The 16,946-nt window shown below is 31.1% G+C and overlaps 1 protein-coding gene across 1 annotated transcript in view; it reads right to left on the bottom strand.

Moving 5' to 3' along the window:
• The window catches only part of LOC129226802 (uncharacterized), a 65,351-nt gene extending 48,405 nt beyond the window's left edge, over positions 1-16,946 (bottom strand). The window contains exons 1-9 of the mRNA XM_054861430.1: positions 16,853-16,946; positions 13,536-13,712; positions 12,652-12,816; positions 12,253-12,434; positions 11,063-11,252; positions 7,739-7,908; positions 7,138-7,593; positions 4,533-4,761; positions 2,942-3,124 (exon numbers count right to left, since the gene is read on the bottom strand). Coding sequence (XP_054717405.1) covers positions 2,942-3,124; positions 4,533-4,761; positions 7,138-7,593; positions 7,739-7,908; positions 11,063-11,252; positions 12,253-12,434; positions 12,652-12,816; positions 13,536-13,712; positions 16,853-16,946 — 1,846 coding nt within the window. The remainder of the gene's footprint in view (positions 1-2,941; positions 3,125-4,532; positions 4,762-7,137; positions 7,594-7,738; positions 7,909-11,062; positions 11,253-12,252; positions 12,435-12,651; positions 12,817-13,535; positions 13,713-16,852) is intronic.

Here is a 16,946-nt window from a genome sequence, read left to right as displayed (position 1 = left end):
GGAGTGAAAAATGATTACAGAAGCAATTACTTTTACTGGAGTTCGGTACAAAGCAATTTTATTGCAGAGCACTCTTCCAGCTATGCCTGGTCAGTGTATTATATGATTTAGTACGTAACAATTATTCGTTTTGCTTCCATTATTTTACTTTATTAACAAGCTTTTATTAGCTTCACCTGTATGTATGTATGTAAGTATCTTGTAACGGAATCTTGCAGCTCAAATTTCGCCCACTTCCTGCAATCGGATTCTTTAGAAATTTGGCACGCGACCTCAGACACGATGACAATCAGGGGTAATTGTGAGTTCATCAAAAAATACCTGAAAGTTTCAAAGCGAGAATGGGGGGGGGGGGTAATCTTTGGCCCCTATTACCCCCCTATTACTAAGTGCACCTTTGCCATAGTATTAAATAGTTCTGAGTCAAAATATTGTGTGTACATTTGATTAAATTTTTAATGGGTTACAAAGTTACTTATGAGCTGGTGTTTTGCAAATTATCTTGACATTTGTCCATCTTAAGGCTCTGGCAGGTATATTTGATGAGCATTATATAGTATAAAAAAATTGAGGAGGTAGAGAGATAAAAGCATAACAGAAAAAAAAACATAATTCCGGTATTTTCGGACATAAAAATACCGGAAATATGTCCGAAACTACCGGAAATTCGGTAAAATACCGAAACACAATCACCCCTGGACAATGCAATATTCTACAATCAAATTAATTAATTAACTCTTTTAATTGTTAGTTTCCTCCAATTTTAATCAATATTTTAGCATAAATCCAACAATGTGAAAAAGGAATTTTTTTTAAAAATACATTAAAAAATGCTCGCAAAAATTATTTTAAAATATCTACAAAAACCTTTAATTTTTCTGCATCAGACAAAATTTGTTCCAATGTTCCAAGGTAATTAGAACATGAAATATAATTGTTTTTAACTAATTTCATGCCAAAATTTAGGTAAGCCTTCAATTGGAAATTCAGACTATTGTTGAACAAAACTTTTATTCAAATGCATCTCAAATTTTCAAAGCAATATAGATATGATTTCAGCAAACATACATCGATGACTCACAGCAGTAGCTTCCCATCGGAGTGCCCTTGTCTTAACTTTAAGACATTATCTTGCACTCGTTTTATAAATAATTTCGTCGTCTGATAATTCTAAAACATAAGACTAAAAAACAGAAAAAAAAATAATAGTTTAAAAAACTAAAAAAACACGCTTTCGTAGCAAAATGAACTAAAAAGCGAAAAATAATGTTTGGAAGATAGTAGTTGACCAATCACTTAATTTTAATGTAATACAAAAAAGCGTGGGGGAGCTTCTTATCAGTTGCTTGAATTTCTTCGATTTGTTGTCCAAGCAGAACTTTAAATAGACAGCACCCCACGCTTTTTTGTATTACATTAAAACTAAGTGATTGGTCAACTACTATCATCCAAACATTATTTTTCGCTTTTTAGTTCATTTTGTTTCGAAAGCGTGTTTTTTTAGTTTTTTAAACTATTATTTTAATTTACTGGATTATTCATCTTTTTTTCCCCCTATTTTATATCTCTTTTTCCTATAGGCTTAAGTTTTGACCATGTTGCTTACATTTTTCCTGCCTTTTCTAGTTACTATCTGAATGCAGTTTAACTCCCAGTTATCCTCTGAATAGGGTGGCACAGAAACTGCAGATAAACAAATTTGAAGATGACCCACAAAATAGGTAAAAATGATGCTACTGTATGCTAATAGATTAAAAAGATCACCAACACCGGCATACATTTAAACTACAGTCGAGACGATAAGCATGTATGTAAAAAAAGGATCCGTTATTATTGCAAACAGATTATACACATATGGAATTTTTTTCCAGATTGGTCTGGTCACTCGTTTACACTTGTAAGTAGTGTAGATTTAAAAATCAGAATGTAGTGTAGATCTAAAAATCAGTAAGTAGTGTAGATGAAAAGCAGTAAGTAGCGTAGATTTAAAAATCAGGTTTCAATGAGTCGGATTTTGGGGATCTTGAAAGGTTTGATGTTAGTGGAAGGGAGGAGGAAGAAATAAGAATGTCAAAAGATACACTTTGTGCTTGTTAAGAAAAATGTGTGTATATTTATCTGTATTCAGTTAGTTGAATGGTGGAAACGGTAGGTGTGGGGAACTTTGGGGTGTCATGTCATGTCATGTATTCAGTTAGTCATCACTGTTTGTTAAAGATTGCGGATAATCCATCTTGCGGTTAATCGGGAGTTTAAGGTATATATCTTCATTTACTTTCCAGGTAGCACTGTACTTGGCTTATTTACTTTCCAAGCTTATTTACTTTCCAAGTAATTCAATTTAATTTTCACATAACTTCAAGATTTTTATTTATGACAATGTAAAATGATTCATGGCTTTCTGCATAGGCAAGTTGTGCACCAAAAATGTGGGGGGTTAGCGAGGTAGGGGAGGGGGTAGGCTAGCTGGGTGATGCTACTAAAGCTAACTTTTTTTTACAAAATGACCTCTAAATATTTGGGATGGAATAATCAGGATGGATGAACACACTAAACAACATTTTTCCAGTTTAAAGCTTCATTTTACTTTTTATGAATTAATAATTTAAGAAAAATATAAAACCCACTTCTTTCTTTAAATACATGAATTGTTCAATTTTATCAATATTTGATCAATTGCTAAATTTGAACTAAAAAAAGTGGCGGAGCCAAGCCCCTTTACTGTAAAAAGTGAAGCCCCCAACCCTCCATGCCATACGGGTCATCTATAGTTTTCTGTAGTCTCAAGTTCCACAAAAAAAAAAAAAAAAAAAAAATCAGAAAGTCGTAAGCTTTCCAGTGAAAAAGCAACAAACCACTTTTTATAGCATTGACAACAAATTTTAAAATATGCATATTCAAAAGAGACAGACGAAAATATGAAAATAAAATGCACATGCACCTGGAGGAGTAGATTTCGGCGAAGTTGATGAAAGAGTCCAGTTCTTACTAATAGGATGATAGCAGTGAAATTCTCCAGATAATACCTCAGAGGACCACAAGTTTGATATGTTAACTGTTACTTGAAAATCATCACTTGATGAACATTCTATTGATTTTTGGAAGCCACCATCAGGTATTTTATCTATAAAAAAGACCAATGACTATTAAAAAAAATCTACCAGTGGAAGAGAGTCTGGAGGAATGGGGCAGAGAGAGAGAGAGCTGCATTTATCTTGGAAATGAAATGATTTTTCTAGCTCGTCCAGTAGATGTAGCAGCAAGAGTCTAAATCGATTACATCTACTACAAAAGCTGGAAATAATGTTTCACATTTTATTTTTGCATAAATGAAATACTGTCTCCTTCCTCCTGCCATCCCATTTCTCCAGACTCTTCCCTACTAAGTAAAATAATCTGTGACAGTAAATACATTAGAATGTCTTATATTAAGTAATTAAATATACACAAAAACAAGCAACAATTTTTTCTTCAAAAAAATTTTTTTTTCAACAGCATTAACTTGTATTTATATTTGCCTTGTTTGTTTTATTTTTTTTTACTTACTGTAGTGTTAAATTATTTCAATAATTTACTGATATCACTTTGTCAGTATTAGATTAATCGTCAGTGAAGTTGATGACAAAAGTATTGTTTCATCTCTTATAAAATGTATGAATGTAAGCAGTATTCTTTTTTAATGTAATATATGTATATATCTCGGATAGTAATAATAAATTTTTCATTTCCAGGCTCTCACTACAGAAATTGTGCAGAAGGGAGATGGTTCTTGCGTAATATATATTTTTGTTTATCTTAGTTATAATACTTATGCATGATTTAATCACAATACAGCAACCACACTGATATAATGCTGCTATAATAATCATTAACTTTCTTTCCAATAGATCTTTGAACATTAAAAGCACCATACAGGTGTACGAATGCTACACATGTTTTTTAACTCCACTTGCTTATGCACAGAAAATTCAATAAAAACTCATCACAACAATTTTTCTTTTAATAATACTCTAATAAAGAATAAAATTGCTTGTCTGGCATTGAAAAGGAAAATGAAGAAAACTCTTTTTTATGAACATTTTTATAATGGAAATGGAAGATTTCGAAGAGAAAGACAACTCTGAAAGTTTTAACAGGAGGTTTGTGCATTGTTTACGCCAGAAAACATTCCCCATCTTCCAAAACTCCTCAGCTCCCTATTATTTAAAAGCATATTTAAAATTATATAAATCAGAATATAAAATTTAAAAAAATTAAGACAAAGAAAAAAAGGAAACAGCTCTCACTAATAAATAACTGAATTGTTGTCTGATGTATGATCATTTGAAAATCATGTGAATAACATTGCATACACTAAAAAAACTTTTCATCCACAAGAAGAAGTAACTGTTTGATAATGTTAATATCAACCATGAAGAGATAAGTGTTCCCATACTCATACTAGATCTTGAAAAATTAATGTATGAAAAAATATGGAAAACAACTCATTCGTATAAATGCATTAATAACACAAGAATTAATTTTTTAATTACCAAAATATTCCATTTCTTCTTTTCCATAATAGTTCCATAACAAAGTTAGGTCACTACCATTTACTACAACAACAGTAAAGGAGACATCTCTGCCAATCAGTGAACTGCCTTTTTGCACATTTAAAGAAACTTCAGACATTGGAATCTGAACAGGAAGATGAGTTGAACTTGTTTTTGCATCTTCAGACCAATAATCTCTTACTGATACTGAAACTGTAAAATTCCCAGTCTGGAAGAAATTAATATAAAATAGTAGTTGATAGAGAAACCTACCAATAAGGCATTTTAAACAAAGATATACATAGAAACTCGTTTATGTTTTTACTTACTAACCTCTTCTCGTTCTTATTTATTTATTTTTTATTATACAGGGTGTTGTGTTTTAACCTGTAAGACCATTATTTTCGCAACCGTTAGTCCTAGATGTATACTTCAAATTGCAAAAATGTTCAAAATCAGATGCAGAGTTAAGATACTGAAAGTCTGAAGCTAAAATAAAAATGAGCCAAAAAATACAAAATTTAACTTTTTATACGGGCCCCAGGTCCACTAACTAATATTTAGAGAAATAATCTCCACTGAAAACTATTACTGACACAAAAAAAAAAAGAACCTGACATTTGTGAGACCAAAACTCAAGACGATATTCGATTTTAAAGTTTTAAGAGACCATACAAAAGATGAGATTAGAACTTATCGCCCTTTCAGAGGAATTTCAGGTTGTCAAAGTAAATAAATGTTTACATTTTTCATTGCTATTCCAAAATAAATACAAATGTTATGCCATGATACGCAAAAGCACACTAAGCAACCTGGAACAATTTAAAAAATTACACCAATGCACACATATAATTTTATATAAACCCTTGTTAACTGCTATATTTCACCCATAAGGTGTCATTGACAGCGAGTGAAAAGTGGTCTAAGTCACAGAACAATGCGTTTCATATCTTGGTGAATTTTGGTCATACTCATTTCAAACTTTTTGTGTTGGAGATATTTTTCAATGGAGATTATTTCCTTAAATATACAGGGTCGTTGAGGTAAATCCGGAATTTGTTTATTAACTGCCCTCTAGCGGTTGTTGAGTGCATTTTTGCGAATAGGTTATCTAATGTGTAGTTCATATCGTCACGAGGTGCGCGCATATAGACACGTTACAACAAGCAACAACATGAGCCGGGAACAAGACAGAAGAGTAGCGATCCTTGAGTCCCTTCGTGCCGGCAAATCACCAAAGGAGATTATTGAATGGTTATCTTCAGGTGTTATCTTCAGGTCAGTTGAGTGGATGCTTCAGAAGTGCCCACCGTCATGCACACCGAATTTCCAGCAGCGGTCATGGTCCTTGGGGTTATCAGCAGTGAAGGGGATGTTATGCCACCTCATTTCTTTGAAGAAGGTCTCAGAATCAACGCCGATGGATACATTCACGTATTGGAAACGGTAGTCAAGCCCTGGATGGACATGGTGGCCGCTGGAAGAGATTATGTCTTCCAGCAGGACTCGGCGCCAGCCCACAAGTCGAGAAAAACCAAAGCGTGGCTTCACAGTAATGTGCCCTACCACTGGACACCCAACTTGTGGCCACCCTCCAGCCCGGACTGCAATCCTCTCGATTACTACTTTTGGGGCGTAGTTGAGGAAAAGGTTAACGCAAAATTTCATTAATACCAAGGACGTGCTGAGAGCCAATTACTGAGGTGGTGCCCAACGTGGACAGGAAGGAGGTGAAACATGCATGCGGTCGGTTCCGGTCACGTCTTGAGCGAGTGGTGGCAGCTAATGGCGGCTATATAGAATAATTTCTTTTTATAACATATTTTCTATAATATTGCAAAATTGTGTACAAAATAAATAATTTTTGTTTGCGTTATAAGAGTTTTAATACTTGTGTCCCATTTTCCGGATTTACCTCAACGGCCCTGTAATTAAGGGTACCTGGGATCCTTATAAAAAGTTAAATTTTGTATTTTTTGACTTATTTTCATTTTCACTTCAAACTTTCAACATCTTAACTCTACATCTGATTTTGAACATTTTTGCATCTGGAAGTATACATCTAGGACTAACGGTTGCGAAAATAAAGGTATGGCAGGTTAAAACGGAACACCCTGTATGTTAAAGAATGAGTTCAAGGTTATACGAATGGGTGTTAATCTTAAAAGGAAAAAGACTGAACTTTTTCAAAAAAAAAAATTTTTTTTGACAACTAACATTATCTAGCACTGTTGTTAATTAGGAAAACCACTTTTTAGTAATACCCATATACAATACTACAGAATATCTTTAGCATTTAACTTGAAACTTCCAATATTAAAAAGAAAAAGGAAAAAATATATCATATATTACAATAATACTAAGGTCTAAAGAAATTAAATATTCTAACATTACATGTAATGAACCGATTAAAAAAAAATGGTTGGAAATGAATAGTTTTTACATAAAAAACTTTTGTTTTTGGTATCATGATTTTTGAAAGAGGATCCTTTCAGCAATTAGTTTTTGTCAACTGTTGCTTTTATACTACTAATTAAAAGCATTAAAATAAAAATAAATAAATAAATAACAGATATTCAAATTTGTAGGCATTGATAATACTAACCGAATTATACATATGTTTCAGATAGATATAGTTAGATTCAACCAAAATAGCACCAAAATAATGTAAAACACTAAGAGTATTTTCAGCGGTTGAGTCATGAATTCCTTTGTCTGACTCATAATCTGAAACATTCCAACACCACAAAGCGGAACTCCCATCTGTTGAGAAGCCAATAATATCCCCAGGAACAACAGAAGTATGATCAGCATCATCAATATTGAAATACCCATAGCCAGTATTTTCTGCTTCTACATCAAATGATTGTTTAACTTCATATTGAAAACTATTCTTTTTTGTACTGCACATGGGTGGTGCCTCTGGATCCACACACTGGACAATATAAGAACATAACACTTTATCATTGCTACAAGTTCTTAAATTTGGAGCTGAACAACTTGCGCTACATTGTGATGTTTCCTCACAGTATAAGTCAGAGTCACACACTGGGCTTAATACCTGAAAAAGATATTTTTCTTGTAAATTTTTTACTTTAATAATAAGGATAGAAAATACTTGAGTCAAATTTTACAGAATCATTTACATTTGAAAAGAAGTTACAGCTTAAAAAGAAGAATGAGTAATAAAACAACAACAGCATTACCATAAATTTAAATTTTCCGGTTTTTTTCACCAAATACTCAAAACCAAAGAGAAGAGCTTGGTGAGGAACTTCAATATATGTCAAAAAGTATTCATTCTCAGACGCATCACAAACACTAGTTTCATCAACAAATGGTGGAACAGGCTGTCCAATAAATGTATAAAATGGATCTGGAAATTAGTTAAAATTTAATTAGAAAAATACATATGAGGCAGTGAGAAGCAAAGGGATGTAAGTGACAAAATTAAAAATGTGGAGATAACCAGTACAAATGGTAGGTGACCATTTGTACTGGTGTACAAATTTGTACTTTCCTCTGTGACTTAGAAAAACTTTTGAATGAAATTCTACCAGGAACTTATCTTTAAACACATTTTACTCAGAACCAGGGTTGGCCAGATTGGACCCAATTGAGTCGGACCCAATGGGTTTTTTTGAAAAAACCCATTATTTAGCCCACTTTTGGGTTTTTTTAATTTTCTGAGAAGTTTTTTAAAAAATTAATTTAAATACTTTCACAATTTAAACTTCTTTTTCACTTCTTCTTCACCACTGACATTGGACATAAAAATGATAGAGATGTACCGAGTACTTGGTAACTACTCGGTACTCGGCTTACTCGGCCAATTTGCCGAGTACTTGGTACTTGGCCAAATTTTGATCAGATACTCGGCCAATACCGAGTAGTTGCAAAAAATTGAATATTGTCCAAGACAGATATTAAAATTTATAAAAAAGCGCAAGTATGTATAATATTCTTCAATCATTTACAATTCAAATTTACTAGTCAAATTTCATTTTTGAGAATAATGAAGTTTGTAATGCTTCAATGGAATAAATTTTAATTTTAATGTCCCCAAAGTTAATAAAACTTATTTATTAAAAAATGTGCAAGAAAGGTTAGAATAGGAAATATGGAATTTTTATATTACAAATGGAATTTTGCTACAAACAAAAATTAGTTATAAGAAATATAAAAATACCTTTGCTTAAAAAATAAAAGGAAATAAAACAACGTTGAAAGCACAGTGCAGGCATGTGTTTTGGCTTTACAAGGAATTCCTTTTTCAATGCACAAAATGTGAGCTCGTGGATTTAAAGGCATCCGACAAAAGTCGGATTTTTTTGTCGAATGTCTTTACATTCTTTAGTGCACATTTGTTTTATTTGCTTTAAAAAATTATTTACATTTGGCGGACTAGAACAATAATAAGATTGGTATAATTTGTTTTAATTCCAACTTGATTAATCATACCTTTTATTTATTTATTTTTAATTTAAAAATTTTTTTTTTGTAAAATTTTTGACAAAAGCGAAATTTTTTAAATAATGTGTAATTAAATTTCAGCATTAATTTAGTTTTAAAAACTATTATATGGACAAGTCTATACTACTATTCCAATAAGTCTATACTACTATTTCAATAAGTTCAAAATTCATCACATGTGTATCAGTGGTTCTTCTTAAAACATAATTGGTACTTGGTAACTCGGCCGAGTAGTGAAAGGCCGAGTACTCGGTACTCGGCTACTCGGCCAAAGTGCTACTCGTAAGTCTCTAAAAAATGAATTTTTTGAAATAGTATTTCTCAACTCTTAACAGCATTAAAAAAATGTTTCAAAGCTTTTAAATAAATATATTTAACTTTTTTCTTTAACTGATAAATAAATGGACTCAAATTATTTTGACTAAGTCCTGTCACGTCTGATTTTCCCAATATTTGCAGATTGTACAGAGGAAACTACTCTAGCTAAAAGGCTTTCATGTGAATTATTTCCTGCAAACAAACACGTCGCAAATCTCGAATAAACACAAGGTATATTTTTTAGAAATTAACAGGTTTTTCAAACGGTCGGGCAGAAAACAGAACAGGATGTACAGTATCTTCATTATCTTACGAAAAAGTTTAATATTTCTTAGTTTGTACACAGAAATAGAAAAACTGGCAACATAAAATTGAAAGAAATATCTTGATTAAGCTGGAATTCAGTAAAAAGGGAGTAAAAACTACTTGAGGTTCTACAGTAGTTTTGCATAACAAAATGAAATACAGGAAAGTAAAAGGCAAAAAAAAAAAAAGTAGTAGCTATTAAAAACGAACAATAGATTTTCTCATTCGAGAAGTAACTTTGCCTTAACTGTTGGTAATTATGAAAACTAAAAAATCTGAAACTTCACCATTCTTGGGTTTTGTCGTTTTTTATACTTTTCTTCAGAAAACGCTGAATTTTAACTAGTTTTCCAGCTTTTTTACCCCAAGACAATTTTTGCGCTTTGTCCATATACTTACGCTACAATATGCTACAAGTACCCCACATTTTCCCTAAAAAAAGACAAAAAAAAACCACATTTCTTTTAAAAACCTAGCTTTAGTTGGGTTTCTTTGGGTTTTATTTAAAAAAACCCAAAAAACCCTGGGTCCATGGGCTTTTTTAAAAAAACCCGAGTTTTTGCCAACCCTGCTCAGAACTTCTAAATGTCCACTCACATCCCTTTGCTTCTCACTGAATCATATGTATTCGAGGATTTGGAAGTAATAATTGTTTGAAGCCGAGTTTTTTGATCTAGCATACATGCTTGAATATAAATAAATTTAGTGCAAAAGAAAACAATATACAAACTTAAGAGGTGACTTTATGCTCAACGCAAAACGTTACACAATTTTTGTGGAACAATGTTTGAAAACAAAGACATTTTCCTGATTTTATCAACTCCTTATACCAAACTACTATTTTTTTACTGCCAAATTTACATTTATGACAAGGTTTTTGACCAAATAGTCAAAAACCTAAATTTCTGTTCAAAACTCATATAAAATTTATATTGACAACAAAATTACCTAACAAGTGATTTTTTTTTTAATTTAGATTTCATACACTAAAGAAAACTTTTTGACTGTTTCAGATTTTTTAACACTTTGAGGTCTATGCCTGAGCGTCAATCAGGTTGCCATTTTTGGTGAAGTTAACTAAGCACGAGATTCTCTCGGGATCAAATTTGTACCCTCGTAGCAATAAAAGTACGAGTTCTATACGTTTCTAGCCTTTTTAGATACTACCTACGAACCTTTTACTTATTGACAAAATAAATACATTTGAGGGATTTTTTAAAAAATTACAAAAAAATGATATGTTATAAAGCTTTTTAAGAATGTTTTGTATAATAAAATACATACTTCAACCCGTCGATCAAAAATTTTAAATATTTATATAATCAAGAGAAAAACAATGTAAAAGCTCTAGTTAAAAAAAAAAAAAAAAACTAGATAGTATATGTACGTACATTTTTCAAGAACAGAAAGTATTTTGATAGAAAAATATTCACCTGGAATTTCATACTCATCAGATTCTTTGTCAGCATCATCCTCCATTTCAAAAGTCATAGAGAGATGAGATCCAGACAAAAACTGCACAGAACAGTAGCTCTCTATTTCTGGTTTAACAACATCAGGGCAATGTACTTTGAACATTGTATGCTGTTCTTCTATTTGAATAGTTATTTCATCAAAAACAGGCTGAAATATTCAATAAAACAAACTATATAAAAAAATGTGTAAGCACAAGAAAATTTTAAACCTAAATTATCACAACAAGATAATACTAAACAGAAAACATAACAATCAAGACATGAAGTTATTATTAAAATCACTGCTCAGAATAAAACTCATAGCTAAAAAAAAATACCTGAAATTTTTTTTAAAATATTGTTACAAATTCTGTAAGTAGTAATTATTTTTGTGATTAATTTGTCGTAATCTAGCTAAATTTGGCGTTTATTAAATTATCCTTCATCTAAAATTATTGTAGTAACGTAACCTGTAAATAGTTTCTTGTAATGAATATACAGCCCCTGTACATTCGGCTGAAATATACGGGCCCCTCATTTCTGAATGATAAAATTTATGAATGGAAAGAAATAAGGTAGAGGGAGAACCGTCTACGATTTTCTGGAATATTTGAGAGATCTCTTTTGATGTCTATAAATAGCGTGCCGCATGATAAAAAGGGAGTCTCGACGGAACCATTGAGCTGAGAGCATTTATTTTGCTCTGTGTATTAGCTGTTTATTGCGAGGCATTTCACTGTTTTGTTTTGCATATTTGAATGTAAATACGTGTGTAACCATTGAGTTTACGGTGTTGATTGATATTTGCTTAATTGCTGATGATTAATTTAGCAGTTGTTAACGATCTTTCCTGTACATAGTGTAAATAAAGCTCCTGTGTTTTTCTCAAGAACTGTGTCGTCCTTTCAAGAAAGTTGAAGTGCACCGGATCCGTAACAATATCATATAAAAAAAATATGGTATTCAAACGCATATAATACATACATAACTTTTTGTATTAAGTAATGAAATCTTAAACCAAAAAGATATCCAAGTTAATACCAAGAAAATTGGTGAAAAAAATTGAATTATTGCATTTTTCAAAATAAATATCACATGATTATGCAAGAAACTACATAAATCAACCATATACAGCCAAAATTTTAGAGAATAACAAATAGTAAATTTACCTTTTTTATCTTTGCAACATCAAAAGCCGTTGCGTGAATTTTATATTCTCCAATCACTTTATAATATTTTTCGATTTCATACGGTTCTTTATTGAGAACAACTGAATTTCCATCACCAAAATCTACAGCTACTAAGACCTTAGTGCTTGCATCAACATTGATAGAGATTTTTACAGCTTCATCTACACCAATTGGGTAAACCATTAATGGCCAAGAAGAACATCAAAGAGAAACAAATTAATTGCTTTAACAAATAATCCCTCATAAATGAAAGCAGGTTTAAGTTTGCAATCAAGAAATTAATCATAATGAAAAAAGTGGGTTTAAGACAGCCCAGAGAAAGTATAATAAAAATAATTAATTGACTTTCAACTCTATTCTTATGCTTTTGATATTTACCTGTTGAAAATACACTCTTTTCTAAGAAAATTGTAATGTTTTCAACAGTTCCAATGAAATCCGCTTCAATGACATAGATAAGATCAGGGTCATCTGATCCACAAATTTCTTTCTCATTGCCAAGGCAATATTCATTACATTTCTCTAGATCTTCAGTTGATAAATCTATAAAAATGAAAACATTAAAAGTTAAAATATGTTTCATAATTAATGCACAAACTACTATTTACAACAAATAATTAACTTCCAAAAAATCAAAATGTTGCACTCTAAAAAATAACTTAACTTGCAATCTAAAATTGCAATTATATGATGCAGTATGCTAATTAAATATCATATTGTTTGTTTTTTGAGGATGCAAATGAGAGAAGAACTAATGGTTCTTAATTTGTCACTATGCATAATAGCCCCTCCCCCTCCCATACACATTGCACTTTTAAGACAATTTATGAAACAAATTATTTCTAAACATCAATGCGTTAAACTTATTGACATCTTTGTAAGTGAAGAAAATAACTAAGCTTACACATTATGCAACTTAGATTTTCTTTTCTGAAATATTTAGCAATAAAAAAATACTAAATTATGGTCCATACATTATGAGCAGAAATACATCATAACCTATTTTATATTTCTTCACTGTACACTAAAGTATTTTATATAGCATAAAATTTGAACAATATTAAGAACCATAATTTCTAATTCTGAAATTTTAACATTTGGAAGCATTAGGTTTAGAATAAAGTAATATTAATAAGTAACAGCAAAATACTTATTTCTCAATTTTCAGCCTTGATTAATAGTTTCTAAAAATGTTATAAGGCAAGAATTTGATGTTAAAATTTTTTTTGAATCATTCAACCAACAAAGCTGCAATTATTTACCATCAATGTTATCTGTACACAGGCAATAGAGCCTCGACATGAATCCAGCATATGAATAGCGTTGTTCAGAACAACGCTGCTTGCAAACATCTTGGGTTAAATCTTCGACAGAGTAATCTCCGGGAGAAATACGAAAACTTGAGGATGCATAATTCTGTCTTAGGCAAACTGGATCAGCTACAATATCAAAATAAATATTAGAAATAAAAGATTCAGCAAGAAGCAGTTCAAAGGAAAAAAAAACTCCCATTTTAGATTCAAAAAGTGAATACAGATTTTTCATTTTAAAAATCCTTCATATCAAGCATGGATTAGTGATCCCGGTACCGGCATGATTATAAAAATGCCGTAAGACTTAGAAGTCCTGAGTATGCGGTAAGATCATTCATGAATAGTTTTTTCTGGTTTCTATTCTGAAGCATAAATAACAAATGAAATTTTATTTATTTTAGAAATATCAACATCTTTTCAGAAAAAGAAAAAAGTTTTTGTTAAGTCTCACGGTCCTATAATAAGTAATTTCCCCTCTTTTATATCAAGGAGAAGTTGATTGGGTAAGGTGGTGGTAAGGCGTTGGGCCTTCTGCACTGTGGTCCCGGGTTCTGACCGGAGGTGGCCAGTCGGTGGATTTTCAAAATGCAGAAAATCATCAGCGCCCATGCCAAATCCTGTGGCATGTAAAAGATCTCTTGGGGATTTGTTTGGCTTTGAATTTCCTCGGCAAAACTAAGTCCCAAGTGCAGGTTTGCATCAAAGAGAACCCAGGTATCTGGTGGAAACTGGGCGGCAAAATTATCAGTGTCATTGACATCTACATTTTAATTGTGGCACATGAAAGATTGGATGCCGTATCGGGCGATAGCACTAGGTCTGCTAAAGCTAATAGCATAAAGCAGCCCCATTAGAAAGAAAATGTAGGACAAAAGGGTGCAAGTGACAAATATAGTAGATGCCATTTAATTGATTCAGTGGTTAATTGAATCAGTAGCTTTAATGAATTTAACTGTCAAAAACAGAACAAAAACCAACTTTATTGAATTAGCCTTTTTATTGAATCAGTCACTTTATGGAATCAAAACTGTTTAGAACAAACGTGATTCAAATAAGAAGTGACCACTGTATATAAAATAAAGGTTTGTGCAAATGATGAGAGAAAAAAGAATGTTTTGTGGCAAAATTACACTAGTGATAGCTTTGACACAAGCTGTTATAATAGAGTATGATTTAGAAAAAGTTTTCAATGACAAATTCCGTTTGATTTGAAGGTTTGATTGAAACTACAAATGCTCTAGTTATCTCAAAACTTGTTTCCCTTTTTTTCCCTGTTACAAATATTCCTTAATTCCTAGAAGGATAAATTTTTCTTTCCCCTCATAATAAATATATTTATCAATTGACCATTTCAACATTTTTAATTTCTCGAGCATCTTGAGCCAAACAAGCTTTTCTCTAAAAAAATTTTAAAAAATCGCACTGACTTTTTTTAGCTTAGACAAGAAGTAATCGCAGTTACTTTAAAACTGAAGAGAATTATTAAAATCAAATATGGTCTTTCAAATAATAAAAAGTTGAAAACATTTCAAATTTTTGTATTTGTATCAAGCAAACCATTTTATATATAAAGTCTACTTTTATGCATACCTATAAACAATAAACATAGATGTATTTGGACTTTGTTGTTTTAATATAATTTGAATGATATTTTATTTAGTTCCTCCTTCCTAAGAAATGGTCCTGTCATTCAAGAAGTTTGCTCAGTGCATGTTTCCAGTTAAATGCAATTGCATAAAAAAACAAATGACTTATTTTATGCCATGTCCAGACAAAAATACAAAAAATAATTCAGAAAAGAAAAACCTTCTTTATGAGGCATACCTTACATACCTTATTAGGCTACCTTGAAACTGTTTGGGGATATAAACTTGTATTTATAACTAGTTACAGTGAATAATATTGAACAGAAAAGTGATATGTACCAGGGGTCAATTCAGAAAAAAAGTATCTGTGTTTCAGTCACTTTCACAAAAAAAAAACCGATATTGTAATCATGGCCACCTTCACAAAATTTCATATCTCAAAATTAGACCTTTCGCAAAATTTTATTTATAAAAATTTCTTTTATCACTCTTAAGCTCAGTCAATGCATCCAAAAGCAAAATATCAGTAAAAAAAACTCTAGCATCTAATTCCATCTGGCCAAAAACATTTCAGATTAGATTTGTGAAATCTAAGCATGTTGCACACGATATGATAGGACTTTTTTCCACAAAAAATATATTTCTTAAAAAAAGTCCAAAAAAGGGGGCTTTTTTTCACAAAAAATAAAAAATCACAAAAGTTCCCCCCTTTTTTTTTACAAAATGTGCGCCTAAAATAAAAACCTGGATCGACCCCTGCATAGGATAAGATGCATTAAGAAATGGATTAGAATTTTTAGAGCACAAGCAGGCCAACAACACAATAAATACATTTTATATGCAATTTAAAAGATATGTGTCTTACAAGCCCATATGTGTCAAAGCAAAAAATAAAAACATCTTACCTCTACACCATAAGATCTAAAACAAAAAAAAAGAGCATTAGTTGGACATTTTTTATTTCAATTAGTACTATTATGATGCAGTAATAGTTCACTTTTTTTTTTTTTTAATTTTAAACTAGTTTGACAGTAAGATCTTGAACTTCTTCAAATAGCTTTATTTAATCAATAGTTGAAGAAATACGCAATTATTACTAAAACTTTACATATCAAGATATTTATTTGATTCAAAAGAATGAAAATTAAAAAATATTTTAAAATAATTTAAGTTTTAACAAACAAAAATACTTATGAAATAAACTTATTGTAAAGCATAAAAAAAAACATATTGTGTGCATTTTATCTGAACACAACAAAAAATACTCAAGTAATTACATAAAATTATTTTATTCAGATTTTAAGTTACGTCACATGTACATACATACATTCAAGTTAAAACACTTGATCATTTAAGAATCACAGAAACAATGGTCCAACTTCTCTCAAAATTAAAAGCACATGATAGAAAATTAATTGTATTGTAAACATCAATTACTACTATTATCTTATCAATGACGGTCTTAAGTGACTATACGCTTGTAATAAACTGAAAGACTCAACAACATTACAAAAGATACCATACGTAAATCAATGTCAATAATAATAATAATTAGCATTTTATTATTTTTATACTTTGCTCAACACTAAAAAATTACTTTCCATGATAATGAAAATTGGCATGTTCACATTGCATCAATTATCTCAACTAGCTCCAGCTCATTCTCAGTATGTAACATACACCAACTTGTGTAAGTATTCAGGTGTGGATTGTTTGTACCTGTTTGTACAAGCACCAGTACATATGCTACCAGCCATGCACGAAATACTGGCAT

This window comes from Uloborus diversus, chromosome 7, assembly GCF_026930045.1.
Source record: "Uloborus diversus isolate 005 chromosome 7, Udiv.v.3.1, whole genome shotgun sequence".
NCBI lineage: Eukaryota > Metazoa > Arthropoda > Arachnida > Araneae > Uloboridae > Uloborus > Uloborus diversus.
Note: the sequence above shows the minus strand (reverse complement) of the source record. Positions and strands in the feature narration are given on the sequence as shown.